This window comes from Chenopodium album, chromosome 6 (assembly GCF_948465745.1).
Source record: "Chenopodium album chromosome 6, dcCheAlbu1.1, whole genome shotgun sequence".
NCBI lineage: Eukaryota > Viridiplantae > Streptophyta > Magnoliopsida > Caryophyllales > Amaranthaceae > Chenopodium > Chenopodium album.
The window spans coordinates 6,396,770-6,412,664 of record NC_137839.1 but is presented as its reverse complement, the minus strand read 5'-3'; the positions used below and the strand labels follow the sequence as shown (position 1 = coordinate 6,412,664).

Below are 15,895 nucleotides of genomic sequence, written 5' to 3'. Positions count from 1 at the left end.
TCTCAAAATGTTGTGTTGTACACTATTCTTTATCATATTTGGTGCTGCTGAGGCTAATTTTTTCAAAATTAAAAGATATAGAATTATAATTTTTAGAATAGAAAAAAAATTAGTTTTAATAATCACAAATGAGTCATTCGCTATTAATAATCTAAACTTAATATTTGTTTTTACTGGTCTCAACCGATCAGCCAACCTGTTATAACATTATATTGGACACGTGTTACCACGTGATTGGTTTAAAAAAAACCCTAAAAACTAATAATAAACCAAGCTAAACAATAACATAACATAAGTTTGGTGTTATGTACAGTAGATGATAAACTTGTTTATCCGTCTTATTTACTAAGTTTAGTGTATAAAGTAAGCTAAACAATAACAAAAACATGTTTCTTTCGATTTTCACTTTAATACATTGAGTATTGAACGATGTCAGGGTGGGGAAAGGGAGTGAGTGGGATCGCTGGCTTACGAGGGGGGTAGGCGCCAGTGGGTAAGGTGCTAAGGTGCAGTAGGGTGGCTCGTAGGGGTGGGGGTGTTTTTCAATGCCATGAGTGATTTATAATCAATAACATAAGATTATCAAAGATTAATAAAAAATTTTGCAATTTACCAAAGTGAAAAATAAAAAGCTGATGGTTACCAAAGAAAATTTCGCTTTCTTAATTTGCATAAAGTCGAGTTGTAGATAAGTCTAGCCCTCTCGAGTTTTATTTAATGGCTTCACTTCTATGAGATAGTTCCAAGAGGTGAGAGAACTGTGAATGAAAGATTCAAGAAAATTGGGAATTTAGATTAACAAAAGCTGCATGTTTAGATTTACTGAACTGAGCTGAACTGAATTGAATTAAACTGAACTGAACTGATTGGAACTAAACTGAAATGAAATGAAGTGTTTATGAGAGAAGGGAATTAAGAACTGAACTGAACTGATTGGAACTGAACTGAATTAAACTGATTAGAGTTGAACTGAACTGAAATTAAGCCGAAGAGAACAACCCCTAAGTCTTTATTATTTTGTCGCATTAAATAAATGATTTTTTAACATGATATCAAGATCTAAAACGGGACAAAGTTAGGGTAACATAATAAAACATTTTGTACCTAAACTTTTTTTTTTTTTTTGACAAAGTTTGGGAGTCTTGAATCTTTTGATGTACTTGTATTTACTTTTAAACCAAAAGAAGGTCGAGCCGAGCTTGAAATTGTTGATTGATCGCAAAATGAGGTAAAATTAGGGCCCAATATAAAATTAGGTTGAAGAGCGAGGAGGTGGAGAAAATCACGAATTCCTGTTGCGAGTAAAACTTGTAGTGAGGCTTCTCTTCCTTCCCTCTTCTCTCGAATTCCTTGTTCTTGAAATTATATCAAACCTAAACCAATCTTATGCAATTATTTTTATTATCAATTTTCTGTTTTTCATTACTCTAGTAATTTCAACCCCTGCAATGGAAGATGACGACGAGTTCGGAGATCTCTACACAGACGTCCTCAGTTCATTCCCTTCATCGTCATCTTCCCTCCCGCCGCCGGCGCCGGCGCCGACTCCGATTCCGACTCCGACTCCGACTCCGGCGTTACAACCTCCACCTCCCTCCCGTCCGATTGATCTCAATCTTGAATCAGAAGACGCAGATGATATTCCCAATTCAAATTACTCTCATATGAAGCAGCAGCTTGATGTTCACGACAATGATAATGAAGATTCCCAGCGTGTTGATAAGTCCGAAGAGAATACGGGTCAAGAAGATTCCAACAATTCTGCCGCCGCCGCCGCCGCTGCCGACGGAGCTAGGGTTTTGCTGACTGCCGATGTCAACGACCAACAGCTAGTAGATGATGTAGAGGTAGAAGATGTAGATGCGTTTCAGAATCAATTGGACAAACACCGTAACTTTGGTATCGAAGATTTTGGGCCAGAATCCGTGGTACCTGCACCATCTGGTGCTGGTGGTGGTGATGAGTGGGACAGTGACAGCGATAGTGAGGATGATTTGCAAATTGTGCTGAATGATGCTCGGCACGCTCCGCCGGCGCCCATGATAGTTGGGAGCGATGATGAGGATGAAGATGGTGACCCACTTGTGATTCTGGCTGATGATGACGATGCTGCTGGAGTTGTTCAGGCTGTGGAGGACCAAGATTGGGGAGACGAAGCCGGACAATCTTCTCAAGGCAAAGAGACTAGTGATGCTTCCAAACTTAATGCTAATGCAGGACTTTCAACTGCTCCCAAAGTTGGTTATAGCAATTATGGTTATCACCCTTTTCATTCTCAGTTTAAGGTCAGTTTATATGGGGTTTCTGTTACATCCATCACACATTTTTATTGTAATTCTATTCATTGTATAGTCTAATTATGCCTTTATAAGATTCAAAGATTCAGATTGAGATTAGATTAGATTACACAAGATGAATACTTCTTGTATGTGTTTATATACGTCAGTGATATAAAATTACCAACAATTTCCTCAATTTCTTGTATGTGTTTATATATGTCAGTGATATCGCTATCCCCAAATTATTATGGTTTCGCGCTTTACTTTTATGTAAAAAGAGATCGGGTGTAGGTTTGAATTAAGTGCCTGTTCTACCGCGTACTCTACCCTGAATCTTACAGTAGTAAGAATTCTTTTGTTCTATTCTGTAATGAGGTCTAATTCTATTCAGGACATAACTGTGACTGATATTTCAGAAGATCCAGAACTACTATAATCCTTTATATGGTTTGGTTTGGGTTTGCTGTATACTTTCCAATTCACGACTCAGAGTTCGGATTGGCCACGAACTGCATTCTGACTCCACTACTTGCTGGATAAGCTCTTGCTCAGATATACTTTGTGAACTTTATGGAGTATACCCCCTTGTCCTTTCTGTAGTCAGTCAGAAGATTTGTGCAATATATACAAATATACTTGACTATAATATAACCACCTCATTTAAAGGATGCCAGTATTTATTGTACAGGGAAGAGATTCTGGTTGGTACTGTTCCGGATAAGTCATTGTCTATTTAAGAAACACTTGGAGCATGTTGAATGCAATCTTTCCATTCTGCTATTTTGAATTCCCTTTTGACAATGGATCCTCCAGTGTTGTAGTCAAGCGCAAAAGACTACTGTGAGATTTATATGCTTTGAGGATGGAATTGTTATTCAGAAGACATGTTACCATGATATGATCGGGGAATAATGCTGAAACTCTGGGATTCTCCTGCTCATAACATGTTGGTGGTCCTAATTGTGTAAAAAAAAAAAAAACCTGAAAGCAAGCCAAGAACTGACCTTTAAAAGAAATTTGATTCAAGTCATACTTGAGTAAAGACAGTATTTGTTCCCTTGGCTCTGTGCTGACGTCATATTCATATTAAACTTTTACTTTTTTGACTTGATAGGGTTGTGAATTATTTCATGCGATAAGTGTTTGTCGTATTTGTCAGAATACTTAGTGGGTTATGTCTCCTTGTTTTACCGGATTTTAGAGCGTACCTATGTTATGAGGTTTTCAGTCAGACCCGTATGATTGCTTGCTTGTCGTCCTGCATATTCTATTTTCTTTTTTGATCAATTCATCTATAATATGACCTTATATTCTCAATTTGGTTAAAATTATGCTTTATCTCTCCTTGTTTCTAATGAGAGGGGCAAAAGGGTAAAAAATGCAACTATACGATGAGTCTATGCAATTTTTATATGTGTTTGTCTTCAATTTTATACTGAATAAGTCATCTGGCTGATTTTGCAGTATATAAGACCTGGTGCAGCACCTCTGCCTGGAGGACCTTCCATTGGTTCAGGTGGAGCCCCTGGCCAAGTTCGCCCCCCAGTCAGTGTAAGCACTATGGCTGGTCGTGGAAGGGGTGATTGGAGGCCACCTGGAATGAAAGGTCCTCCAGTGCAGAAGGGTTTTCATACGGGCTTTTGGGGTAGCAATGTGCCTGGACGTGGTTTGGAATTCACTCTTCCGTCTCACAAGTGAGTTTGCAACTGTGTTGGCTCTTTTCTGTTTTGCTAGATGATATTTTGCTGGGTTACTTTGTTTGAGATAAGTTTGGACGAAATTATGTAAGTTTAGGTAAGTTATAGGATATTCGTTCCCCTTAATATTGCTACAATTATCATTTTAGGAAGTTTCACAAATATTGCAACCATTACCATATATGCACGTTCTTTCTCTCTCTCTCTCCTCATGACATGGATCTCTATCTTTATTACTCTCTATCTCTCTCCTCATCTTAAATTCCGTATCGTCCTCCCTTGTTCCAATAAGGAAGTATATTTTCAGACGAAATTAGAGAAACCAAACAGAGCCTTCTGGTCCCCCTTTGGAGCCAAGATTTGCGTTGTTGCAACTTGCAAGGAGTACGTTATGTAGATTATCTTTTTGCATTTTAAAGACTTTTTTTAGGATACTGTTACGCAATTTGAGAAAATATCAAGGTGAGTGATTGTGAGATAAGTAGGATAAAGTAAGAGAGAATGTAAAAAAGTGGTTTGTGTTAGAAAAAAGTGTATAAAGAAAGAGAGTGTGTGTGAAAATTTTTGATTATTGTGAGGTTGAAAGGGTGACACCCTGCTGTATGTCGAGTGTCCACTGAACCTCCGACAGGACACCCAAATTTAGAGTGACCTTATATGAAATTTTATAAAATCTGGGGTGTCGAAGGATCCGTTACCGTGTCGGACACGGCATCCAAATTTGAGTTTGTGCAATATAGGGTGAGATTGTAAAAGGAGGGGTAAGCCAAAATAGGATAAAGCAAATTGGGTAGAACAAAAGCGAACGGACTAAAATGGTTAGTGATTAAAACAGAAAAGAAGAGGGGGGAGGGGAGTACTTGTTTTTATGTTTTTTTTTTTGGGTCAAGATTTTCTTTTTCATCCGTCCAATTTTAATGACACACTTCCTTATATGGCACGGATTGATGAACCCATTATTTTTTTTTTTGTTACTTCTCCATTCCCACTCCACCTTATCTTATTCTACTTTTCCCTTTAGCATTTCCCATCTCATCTACTTTTCTATTAAATTATACCAATAGCAATTTACCAAATAAATTTATGTGCAAAGCTTGGTGTGACAATTGATTTGGGGTAGAGGGATTAGTATCAGTTCCAGCTCTAGTCTCATCAATCAACACAATATCATCCACAAACAGCAAACACCATATTGTATCTTCTTAAGACCTTGTTACTATATGTCTTACTCTAAATAAGTTAGACTCTGTACATCTTTCTCCCCCTGTTATACCCCGTCTTTTGTCTAATTAGTTGGCTAACTTCTATGGAAGATTGTCCTTGCGTATACCCACAATAATTATACTTGTATTCTATGTTCTGTCACCCTCTTCTATAATCTAATTATATAACTCATAAGCTTTATGACTCTATAGTTTGAAGTTTGAACAGTCTTGTGGGACGCCTTCATTTTTTTAAATATAGCACCAAAGTGATTTTCCTCCAATAGCTAGGGCATCTTGTTTGTCCTCCAATTTTATGTAAAATATTTGTCAACCCATCAATACCAACCTTTCCAAGTCATCTCAATATTTCAATAGGAATACCATCTGAGGCAACTGCTTTCCTTACTTTCATTCTCTTCAATGCCATCTCCACCTTTATTTTTGTGAATCTTTTTGCATAGTATTCCTGGTCCTCTGTAGAAAGTTCTTGTAACCCTCACCTGACTTCCACTAAACTACCTGAAGAATTTCCTCTATCTATCCTTAATCTCATCGACTCATCATCCTGGCTGAGAATTTTTACAGGAGACATCTCCGGTAACACCCACTTGGTTCCCAATTAATTTTAACTGTCATAATCCAGATATCTTTCTCTCATGTAAGCAACAGAAAAAGAACAAGTAAAATAAATTAAATTAACATGGGATATCTGATGGCCAAGCTGATCATTATCTCGCTTCTGATCCTATTAGTGGGCAGTGTTTGAAAAAGCGTGCCTAGGCGCTGAGGTGCAAGGCAATCAGGGTGAGCGCTTATTTTGGTCTGGACGTGGCGTTTTGGGTTAGTCGCACAAAAAGCAAGGCGCACGAGGCGCATTTCAGCCAAAATTTGTTAACTGCCCATATAGTACGCCTCACTTCAAAGAGGCGCACCTAGGCGCAGCAGAACCCCTCTCGCTTTAGTGGGCCTTGAGCTTTTTTATACATTGTTAGTGGGGCCAACGTCTTATCCTCAACATTAAGCATCTTCCTCTCTTTTTGATTTCTCTAGAGTCTCACTTGAAGCTGATAATGCTTCCTCTATTTTGTATTCAATTCTGCCTTTTGCTTTCTTTTATATTTTGTATTTGATATTGTCATACATTGGCAAAGTGTGCTTCATATTGATGAACCCTTGTATTATCTACCATGCAAAGTAGATGTTTCGTTTTCTGTATATGATTTGGTTCAACCTTATGACCCTTGTACCAGGTCGAGGTGTTATCTGCTTTTGTCATCAATACTTCCTTTTGACTCCTCCTCTCCCAGAGCCCCAGTTAGTTAAAACTGAGGGTGGCAATTCTAACTTCTCGTCAAGATGTCAATATGTCATGGCACTGCCTATTTTTCTAGGCAGTGACGTGCTATGGTAGTTGTGGATAAAACTTTATGACAATCCCCTGTGGAAAGTAGTGAATCATCCATCAAGAGGGCTGATGGAAGTATGGAACTCCAGTATGCTCTGCCTTTTCTTTATTCACACTATTTTGGAATGCAGGGGGAAAATAATTTAACTTTATTTTTTCCCTTTCCCAGGCACTGCTAAATGTTCATGCTCCATTAAAAACAAGAAATGTTTCTTGCTTTGAGCTGGGTTGACAGTCACTGACCCCATTAACCTTTTTTTATTTTATTTTTTATTCTTCCTCCCTCTGCCCGTGAATTTCTTCACACTTTCTTCAAAATTTTTTCTCATTCCGTCCAATTTTTTTTTTTTTTTAATAAAATATTGCTCTTAGGGCCTATTCTCATACGTTTATTTTCAGTTCAGTTCAGCTCCTAATTTCCTTCTCTTATAAAATATTCAATTCAGCTCAGTTTAGTTCAGTCTATGAGAACAGACCCTTAATCTTTGTGTCAACCCAAGTGATAAGAAAATTAGGGGCAGATAGAGTATGAGCTTATGGTATGGATGTGCTGTCATTGCTTTGGTTCTACACTTTTGTGTATTGGACTGGATGAAAATTTTAGTCTGCAACTTTTATTTGAGAAAAATTTATAAGATATGTACTGCTGCATATGAAGGGATCTCTTTGTCTAGTTTTTGATGAGAAAGTTTTTCACTTCTCAGTGGCTAACCTGTATTTGCTGTGGTACTTTTTCTCCCTATTGAAAAATATTGTTTATCAATAATATTTGGGGAGCAAGAAGATGATTATATTGCTCTCTAATTGGAAAGTAAGTGTGAACTATCCTTAGGTATACCCGATATTACAAAGGCAGTACAGTAGAAAACTCCATTATACTTTGTTTGATTATTTGACTTGTAGCAGAAGAAGTTTCAGGAATTTTATAGTTCTACTGTGATGGCGGGGAATTTCTGGTGAATGAAATGTGTAATGTATTGTAGCTTATAGAGATATGCACCCTCAGTTCATAAAATCTTAGCTAATAGCCTAATACTATTAATCAACAAAAACTATTTTGACTTTGGATCTAATTCTTGTTGTGCCATTTGCTGATGTTTCTACAGGACTATCTTTGATGTTGACATTGATAGCTTTGAGGAAAAACCTTGGAAATATACTGGTGTAGATGTATCTGATTTTTTCAATTTTGGCTTGAATGAGGAGAGCTGGAAAGAATATTGCAAGCAGTTGGTGTGTGGATCTTGTTCTTTACTCCTACTCTTTCCTTTATTTATTTATTTATTTATTTTTCTTATTACATTATTTGGCCTTTTTGGATGATTAGTCAAGATTCTTGGATGTAATGGAAATTTAACCCATAAGTTCAGCTGTATTTAAGAAGCATGAAATGAATGTAGCTCTTGATCCAATGTTATTGAGACTAAGATTTTAGTGGTCAAAAGAGGGTTTGTTATTAAATTGGTTTTTGTTTCTCAAGGAACAACTGCGCTTGGAGTCTACTATGCAAAGCAAAATTCGTGTATACGAGAGTGGTCGTACGGAACAGGTAAATTACTTTTGATCCTAAAATATACTTGCAATGAAACACGTAGAAAGCTTATGTTTTTTGTTTGTTGAAATCAGGAGTATGATCCTGATATGCCCCCAGAACTTGCAGCAGCAGCTGGTATACATGACTCGGCTGAAAATGTGGATACTGTGAAAGTTGATGGTGGACAAGGTGACCTGGCTAAAGGATCTGCTCGTGTGCGGCCTCCATTGGTAAGTTCTGCTAGTTTTCTGTTACATTTACCATGCATTGCATAGATGAGCTCAGTGGTTATTTTATTTCTTCTCTCAGCCAACTGGCAGAGCCATACAAGTGGAAACTGGCAATGGCGAGCGCCTGCCCTCTGTTGATACCCGGCCACCACGCGTTCGTGATTCAGATTCAGTCATTGAGGTAAATAGTACTAACTTACTAAGCACTGGATTTCTCACTGTGTGGTCAGTATTGATGAAATGGTGCTTGGGCAAATAGATTGTTTTGCAGGATTCAATTGAAGATGAATCTGCTGGTAATGATGATGGAGAGAATCCAGATAGTGATTCAGCTAGAGAGGATGACCAGGTAGTTGTAGTTGATGAGGATGGTCCTGAGTGTGGGGATGGATATTTTGACAGTTATCCACGGGGAAGTGATGATATTAAGGAAGATGATTCTCGAAAAAAGAATCCTATCATAAATTCTCACGCTGGTATAGAGGAAGTGGCCAGGTTGTCACCTCAAAGAGCTTCAAGTGATCACCAGCCTGGCTCAAGAGATCATGCTTCTTCTGAAAATATTGGCTCGCCATATGAAGAGAGGTATCAATTGGATGCTGTTACATTCTTAGTTATGCATTTTCTCTTCATTTTCATCTATCATCCTGGTTGTTATTGTACTCCCTCTGCTTTTGTAAGTGCATCACTTTGACCAGCACACATGCTAGTGCACAACTTTGACCATCATTATCTTTAATAGTCCATTAGTAAAATATAAAAAGTTGATATTATGAAACAATGTGTAGTGACTAATCAAATAACATTTCCCTGTTCCTATCTTTTCAAAAGTATGAGAAAACACTTATGAATAGTGTGATAACTATTATATCTTTAAAATTTTTGTTTACCTTTATGCTCTTATTGATATGATGTTAATTGCCTCTAAGCCTTTTCTTGTATGATTTAAAAATTTAACACTTAATAATGGTGTTTGGACAATTATACTCTATAAAATGTTTATTTACTTAATTGCCCTCAATATCCTCATTAATGTTATTTTTTTTTACTTCTAAGAATAGTGTGTGGAGTGTGGACATTTATACCTAAAAATATTTGTTTACATATTTTTACTCATTATGTTGTCAATTGAAAGAGCGCCCCAAACATGACTAGATATGGCGCTCTCATCGCACGCGTTAGCCACCCTAGCTATATAATAAAAAAATACATATATATATATTTTATTAATAATATTTAGTCAAAGTTAGTGTATAAATAGTGCAAAAGTCAAAGTGGTGTTACTTAAAAAATAAGAGTTAGTACAATAAATGTTCAAACATCCATGTCAAAGCTACTCCCACATCCTAATTTATGTGGCTAATATAACTAAAACCATACTGGGCCATATGTTGCCATACTGTTTCCTCCAAGACTGTCAGGGTGCTTACTATCTTGGTATAAATTGGGTATGGGAGGCTCCAGTGTAATATTATCTTCTTACTGAGGAGGGATGTAATGATGTTTCACTGCTGTTGTTTAACTTGGTATTATATGACTCAGATCTAATTGCTGTCTAAATTAAACCTGATGGTGTTCTATTGTGGCTGAGGCCTTTTTTGTTATATAAACAGGTTTTTGAATCACTCTCATTTTCGATACTTGTCTTAATGTATGTCATAACTTGTGCTGATTCTATGCCTCTTGAAGCCCATGAGTGTTGCAATATATAGGCTGACAAGTTTCAATCCTGTGCAGTTTTTTGATGGTTTGGGTAGATAGATGTCTTATTAAGTATCCTTGATCAACTTCTTTTGGCTATATCCTACCCCCATGGGAGAGTCAAATTCCACTGCCTCCTTGGAAGTGATATTCTGAAATTATGAATCACTATACGGTTACATAGAAATAACTATGTTTTTATGTTAATATGAACCGTACAAATCCTTTGTTTGTGTATTGTTTATGGTTACTGATATACTTCTCATCAGGTGGACCAAGGAAAAGGCACGTGAGAGATCTCCTCATATGTCTTCAGGAGAGAGTGCATTGGAAAGAAGATCTCTTGATTATCAAAGGGAAGATTCTATCGAGAGCATGGAAGGTAAGCACAGTCCCAAATCGTTCTCTGCCACTCCCTTGGAAGATGTTCGAGAAGGAAGTTCGGAAAGGAAAGCTGCTGCAGTGGAAGATAATACAGCTGATGTGGATTCTGGAAAAAGAAAAGATGACTCTAATGTGATTTCTTCTAGTAATACCTCAAAGGAAAAACAGAATCTAAGTCACGCAAAGCAACTAAAACTAAGTTCTCAAGTTGAGCCACAAGAAAATAATGAACTTGATGAAGTGGGCGACTTTAAGGCTTCCAGAAGTAGTGACAACAGTAAGGCAACTGGAAGCAGCAGAGATCATCAAAAGTGGCGTGAGGGTGTTGATGAAGAAGTTGTGCAAAATGGGCGCTCCTCCTACCCAGGTGATGTCAAGCGGAATCATGGTGAAGGTGGACATGATTCACGGAGAAAAGATCGTGAGGGGAGAGTGGAGATGGAAAGAAATTACATTTTAGCAAAAGGAAGGGAGGAATATTATTCTCATCGAGAGTGGGATCCTCTTGCGGTCAACCATTTCCATGCAAGATCAGAAAGTAGTGACCGGAGGAAAGAGAGGGATCTCTCCGAAGCTGGCTGGCAACGACGAGATGAAGATCCACATGGACGGAGGATTAGAGCTGAAGATGCTAGGAAGCAGGAGCGTGCTGATGAAATGGTATCTAGGCGTAGGAGTAAGGCCAGGGAAGTTGATAGAAGCGACAAAGATGAATATCTTCATTCAAGAAAAGTTTTAGATAATGGTATTTGGAGAGGTTATCATGACAAAGATGTAGGATTTCGTTACAGGGAGAAGGATGATGTTTCAAAAAGTCGACACGAGATCTTGGATGATCATCACATTAAGAGACGGAAAGATGATGAGCATGCAAGAAGGGATCATGTTGAAAAAGATGACCACTTGCTTTCTCACAGAGACAGCAGCAGCACTCGTCGAAAGCGAGAAAGAGACGGGATCCTAAGTTTACGGAAGCGAGAAGATCAACCAAGGATTAGAGACAACATGGATGATCATCATTTGGTTAGGCTTAAGGATGATGTTTGGGTACAGAAGGAGAGGGAGAGGGCTGAGCAGCAAAGAGATAGAGACGAATGGTATCGGGCTAAACAGTCTTATGAGGAAACTTTGTCCAGAAGGGAGAGAGAAGATGGAAGAGCTCCTATCAGAAGCAGTAGGAATGTAGAAGAAAAGATATGGGTTGGCCATTCTCGTGGAGAGGAGTACAAGGGTCACGATAAAGATACAGGAAGGCATGGTGAACAGCTTAAGAGGAGGGAGAGAGTTGAAGAAGAGCCTAGTTTGCAACACAGAGGAGGTGAGGATGCTTATGCACGTGGAAATCAATTTGTTAGTGAGGGGAAAAGATCAAGGCAAGAGAGGTCCAGTGCTCGAAATAATCGTGCCATTGATTCTTCAGAAAGCCTGAGGTTGCATGAGAGAAAGCACAAAGAAAATGTCAACAGGACTAGAGAATCTGAAGGCCACAATACTTCAGGGTCATCCAAGAGATATCAGGGAGAAAAAGGCTTAGCAAATGAGATGGTACGTTCTATATAATTCCCTAATTTTGGTTTCTCATTTACGCTGATCCACCTTATTTAAATTGACAGAATCTAAATTTAGGCTCCTTATAGGGAATAGATTCTTGTTGTAATTGTGGAAAAGGGTTTGCTGTTATGTGATGCAACTCTGCAAGATGCAAATTAAAATTGGTCGTTGACCTTATCAGGCAAATTTATTGGGTCAGTGCTTGTTGGGTAGGCAGAGAGTAGCATGCTGTTACTAGTCCCTGGATGAAGTAACTTAATTTTTTTTTTGTCTTGCTAAATTCATTTTCATCTATTTGAACTTATAATTCAGGGGGTATATGGTTGCACTTCAGGTATGGGTTGGAACTATCTAATTCATACCACATGTTTTATAACTTTTATTTATGCCATGCAATTGCATAACTGATACTTGTAGTGCCTATGATATGGGTTTTTCAAACCTCGAGGAAGAAGGGTACTCGTCCAAATCTCAACCTATGTAATCAACATAAAAATCATTCAACGCTTTGAACTGTCACCTCCCATACAACCAACTTGATGATTGTTATTGACCACCACAATCCTTTGGTTTTTAGCAAGATCAACTATCAAAGTTATATGCTTCACCTAATTTTGGATATTGAGAACAAAGAGAGGATGTTGTAGAGGTGGGGGAGAGGGATGTGGTTAAAAGGGGTGGGGGGAAAAGGTGGTGGGGGAAAGGGATGTGGTTAAGGAGATGGGGAAGAAGGTGTTGGGGGGGGGAGGGAGGGGGGGGAGGAGGGAGAGGGATGTGGTTAAAGGTTTGGGGGAAATGGATGTGGTTAAGGAGGTTGGGGAGAGGGATGTGGTAAAGGAGGTTAAGATGTTAAAAATGAGGGAGGGGTGAAAGAGGAGAAGGAGAACTGGGATGCGGTTGAGATAGGGGAGGTGGCAGAAGAGGGTTGGAAGATGGAAGTAGGTTAAGGCAATGGTTGATTTTGGTTTTACTCTTGGCTTAATACCTGATACTAGGAAGCAAATCAAACAGTCTTTTATTTATGTTTTTTTAACAAGGTTGGTTTTGTTTATCTTTCTAACTGCCTCTGAGTGGTAGAATTGTCTGATGATTTGAGTAGTTAATACAAGAGGTAAAAATAAATGTCACGCGTGACCATCGAATATTCCATAACTTATAGCTTGGGATTTACAGCAGCTTTTGGTGTAATGTTCCCTAAATACCTGCTTTATGAAAGCTTTGTTTCAGCAATCGCATCTGGCTTTCTATTTTGCGTCAAAACCTTGAAATTGCTCATGTGATGAAAAGTATTGCATCATCTGTATGGTTTTTTCTATTTTTTTTTTTAAACCTGCTTGAGAAGAGTTGTTTACTATGTGGATTATTTTTATTCCCAATATATATATGCATAACTTCCTTTCATGTCTATGTGAAGTCTACCTTTTTTCAATATATGATTTGCGTTTGGTAGGCTGATATCAAGGGCAGGAGTGAACAATCTATGGTTGAGCATGATACCTCATTGCACAATCTTACTGGAGAGGTGGGAGGAGATGTTTCCTCCGATGATGAGCTGCATGATTCAAAGAGAGGGCGGTCCAAGCTAGAACGCTGGACAAGTCATAAGGATAGGGATTATGATCTCTACTCAAAGTCATCATCTTTGAAGAATAAGGAAATTAGCAAGAATAAAAATACTAGCTCTGGATCATCTTTTGGTGTTCATGATGAGATTGCCAAGAAGGTTGAGGCTTGTGATAGTATTCAGCCTTTGGCTGGAGGAAAAGAGGTTGGAGGTTCAGAGGGGAAGGATGGAGATGAAAGAGCATTGGATGGTCGCCACCTGGATACAGTTGAGAAATTGAAGAGGCGGAGTGAACGTTTCAAGCTTCCATTGACAAGTGAGAAGGATCCATTGGCAATCAAGAAGATGGAGAGTGAACCTTTGCCCTCCCCTCAAAATGATACTCCCGCAAATGCTGAAGTCAAACATGAGCGGCCACCCAGGAAAAGAAGATGGATTAGCAGCTAAAAGCACGAGTATATAGCATTCATTTGCTGTTCACTTGGCCCTATTTCTGGCTTGCCTTCTGGTAGGCCAGAGAGCTTATCCAGAAATGTGAAGATCCCATATGTAACGGCTTCTAACTTACCAAGATGTAGCATTTACAAGTTGGGACAATGTACAATCCAAGTTAATTGGGATTTATTTTGTGCCAATGGTACCACTGTATGCTTTTCTAATTGTAGTGTGTAAATCCTGAATGTAAAACTGAAATCTGAATCTGTCATTGATGATGTTGGTGGCACAGCTTGTGTTTGGTGCTTCCAATTAATGATACCATTTGTGGACTGTTGATCCAATGAAAGATCAATTGCTGGAAAGGACCGCCAGTTGATCGAAAGGACTACATGCAGGGCTTCGACATGAATGGATTGGAAGCCAGTAGCTGTGACGGCTTTGCCAGACTGTTACAGAACGGGTCTTAAAAGCTGAAAGTTCTGCTTGTTTTTGAAGCAGAATACTTCTCACTTGATGATTGTGAGATTTCTTTTCTGTACTTCAATGTATTTCTGATTTAGTTCACGCCCAAAGTAAACATTTAGAGTCTTATATGTTTGCTTGTTAGATTACCATAGTACACATTCGGAAGTTTCTTACACAGTGAAGAATACGAGTTTACTGCAAATGATACAGGAAAATGTTTTTGTAAGGTAGTGTATCCGTCTTATAGACTTGTAGTCATGTAGGTATTTTAAGTGATTTTCTTATAACATATGCCCAAAATCTTAAGACGCTGTAATAACATATACATATATTGATATATAAGAAGGCGTTGTCTAAGTATATATCTCTTCTGTTCTTTTTTACTTGATCCACTTCGACGTTTATGCTATTTACCATTCCTCATTGGACCATCTTTTGTGAGTAATATAGAAGGAAAAAACATATTCATATAGGATCTTTTTAAATTTGTCTCAATAAGTAATATCATAATATTTAGTTGTGGAGAATTATAGCTACTGATTGTTAAAATTTTGCTTTGATAAGCATGATAAAAGAAACAAATTAAGTTAAAAAAAAAAAAAAACGGAGGAAGTACAAAACTTGGCCACCATATTAATAAACAAATAAATATACTAAAACCTCAACTTTGGTCACCATATTAGTCCATCATTTAACCATAGAAAATGTAAGTAAAACTCAGAACAATAAAGATTATTTAAACTCGGTAAAAATCAAGTGAGGATTACAGGATCATCATTCTTTCACATGCAACAATCATATGTACGTGATACGGTGATAGGGAAATGCACATATGTAATAATCAAATACTCCCTTCTTTTCTAATTGTTAGGGCCTGTTCTCATAGATTGAACTCAGCTGAACTGAACTGACTTGAGCTGAATTGAATTAAACTAAAATAAATATTTTATAAGAGAAGGAAATTAGGAGCTGAACTGAAGTGAACTGAACTGAAAATAAACATATGAGAATTAAGAACAGGCCCTTAGTCCCATATTTTAATTTGATCGTTTCAAAAAAAAAAAAAAAAAAAAAAAAAAAAAAAAAAAACTACCCATATTAAGGGCCTGCTCTAATACATTTTTTTTTCAGTTCAGTTCAACTCAGTTCAGTTTAGTTCAATTTAGCTTCTAATTTCCTTATCTTATAAAATATTCATTTCAGTTCAGTTCAGTTCAGCTCAGTTCATTTCAGCTGAGTTCAGTCAATGAGAACATGCCCTAAATACTTTCTCCGTTTCTTTATAGTTCAACACTTCCTAAAATGAAAATGTCACAATAGTTGCAACTAGACTTGGTTATTGGGTGGGTCGGGTTAGAGTCAGTGCGGTTCAGTTGCGGGTCGAGTCAAAGTGGGTCACATTTTATAAAGGTCAACATCGGATCGCGGGTCAATAGAGGGTC

At 37.9% G+C, this 15,895-nt stretch overlaps 1 protein-coding gene across 1 annotated transcript; it reads left to right on the top strand.

Annotated features, from left to right (window-relative positions):
- The first annotated feature begins 1,235 nt into the window (after positions 1-1,235).
- On the top strand, positions 1,236-14,815 carry LOC145635753 (FIP1[V]-like protein). Its single transcript, XM_081687100.1, has 10 exons — positions 1,236-1,313; positions 1,432-2,285; positions 3,744-3,973; positions 7,693-7,819; positions 8,067-8,135; positions 8,213-8,350; positions 8,430-8,531; positions 8,610-8,935; positions 10,321-11,980; positions 13,437-14,815. The coding sequence occupies exons 2-10, from the start codon at positions 1,449-1,451 to the stop codon at positions 13,995-13,997; spliced, it is 4,050 nt and encodes a 1,349-aa protein (XP_081543226.1). The 5' UTR covers positions 1,236-1,313; positions 1,432-1,448; the 3' UTR covers positions 13,998-14,815.
- Positions 14,816-15,895: the final 1,080 nt, after the last annotated feature.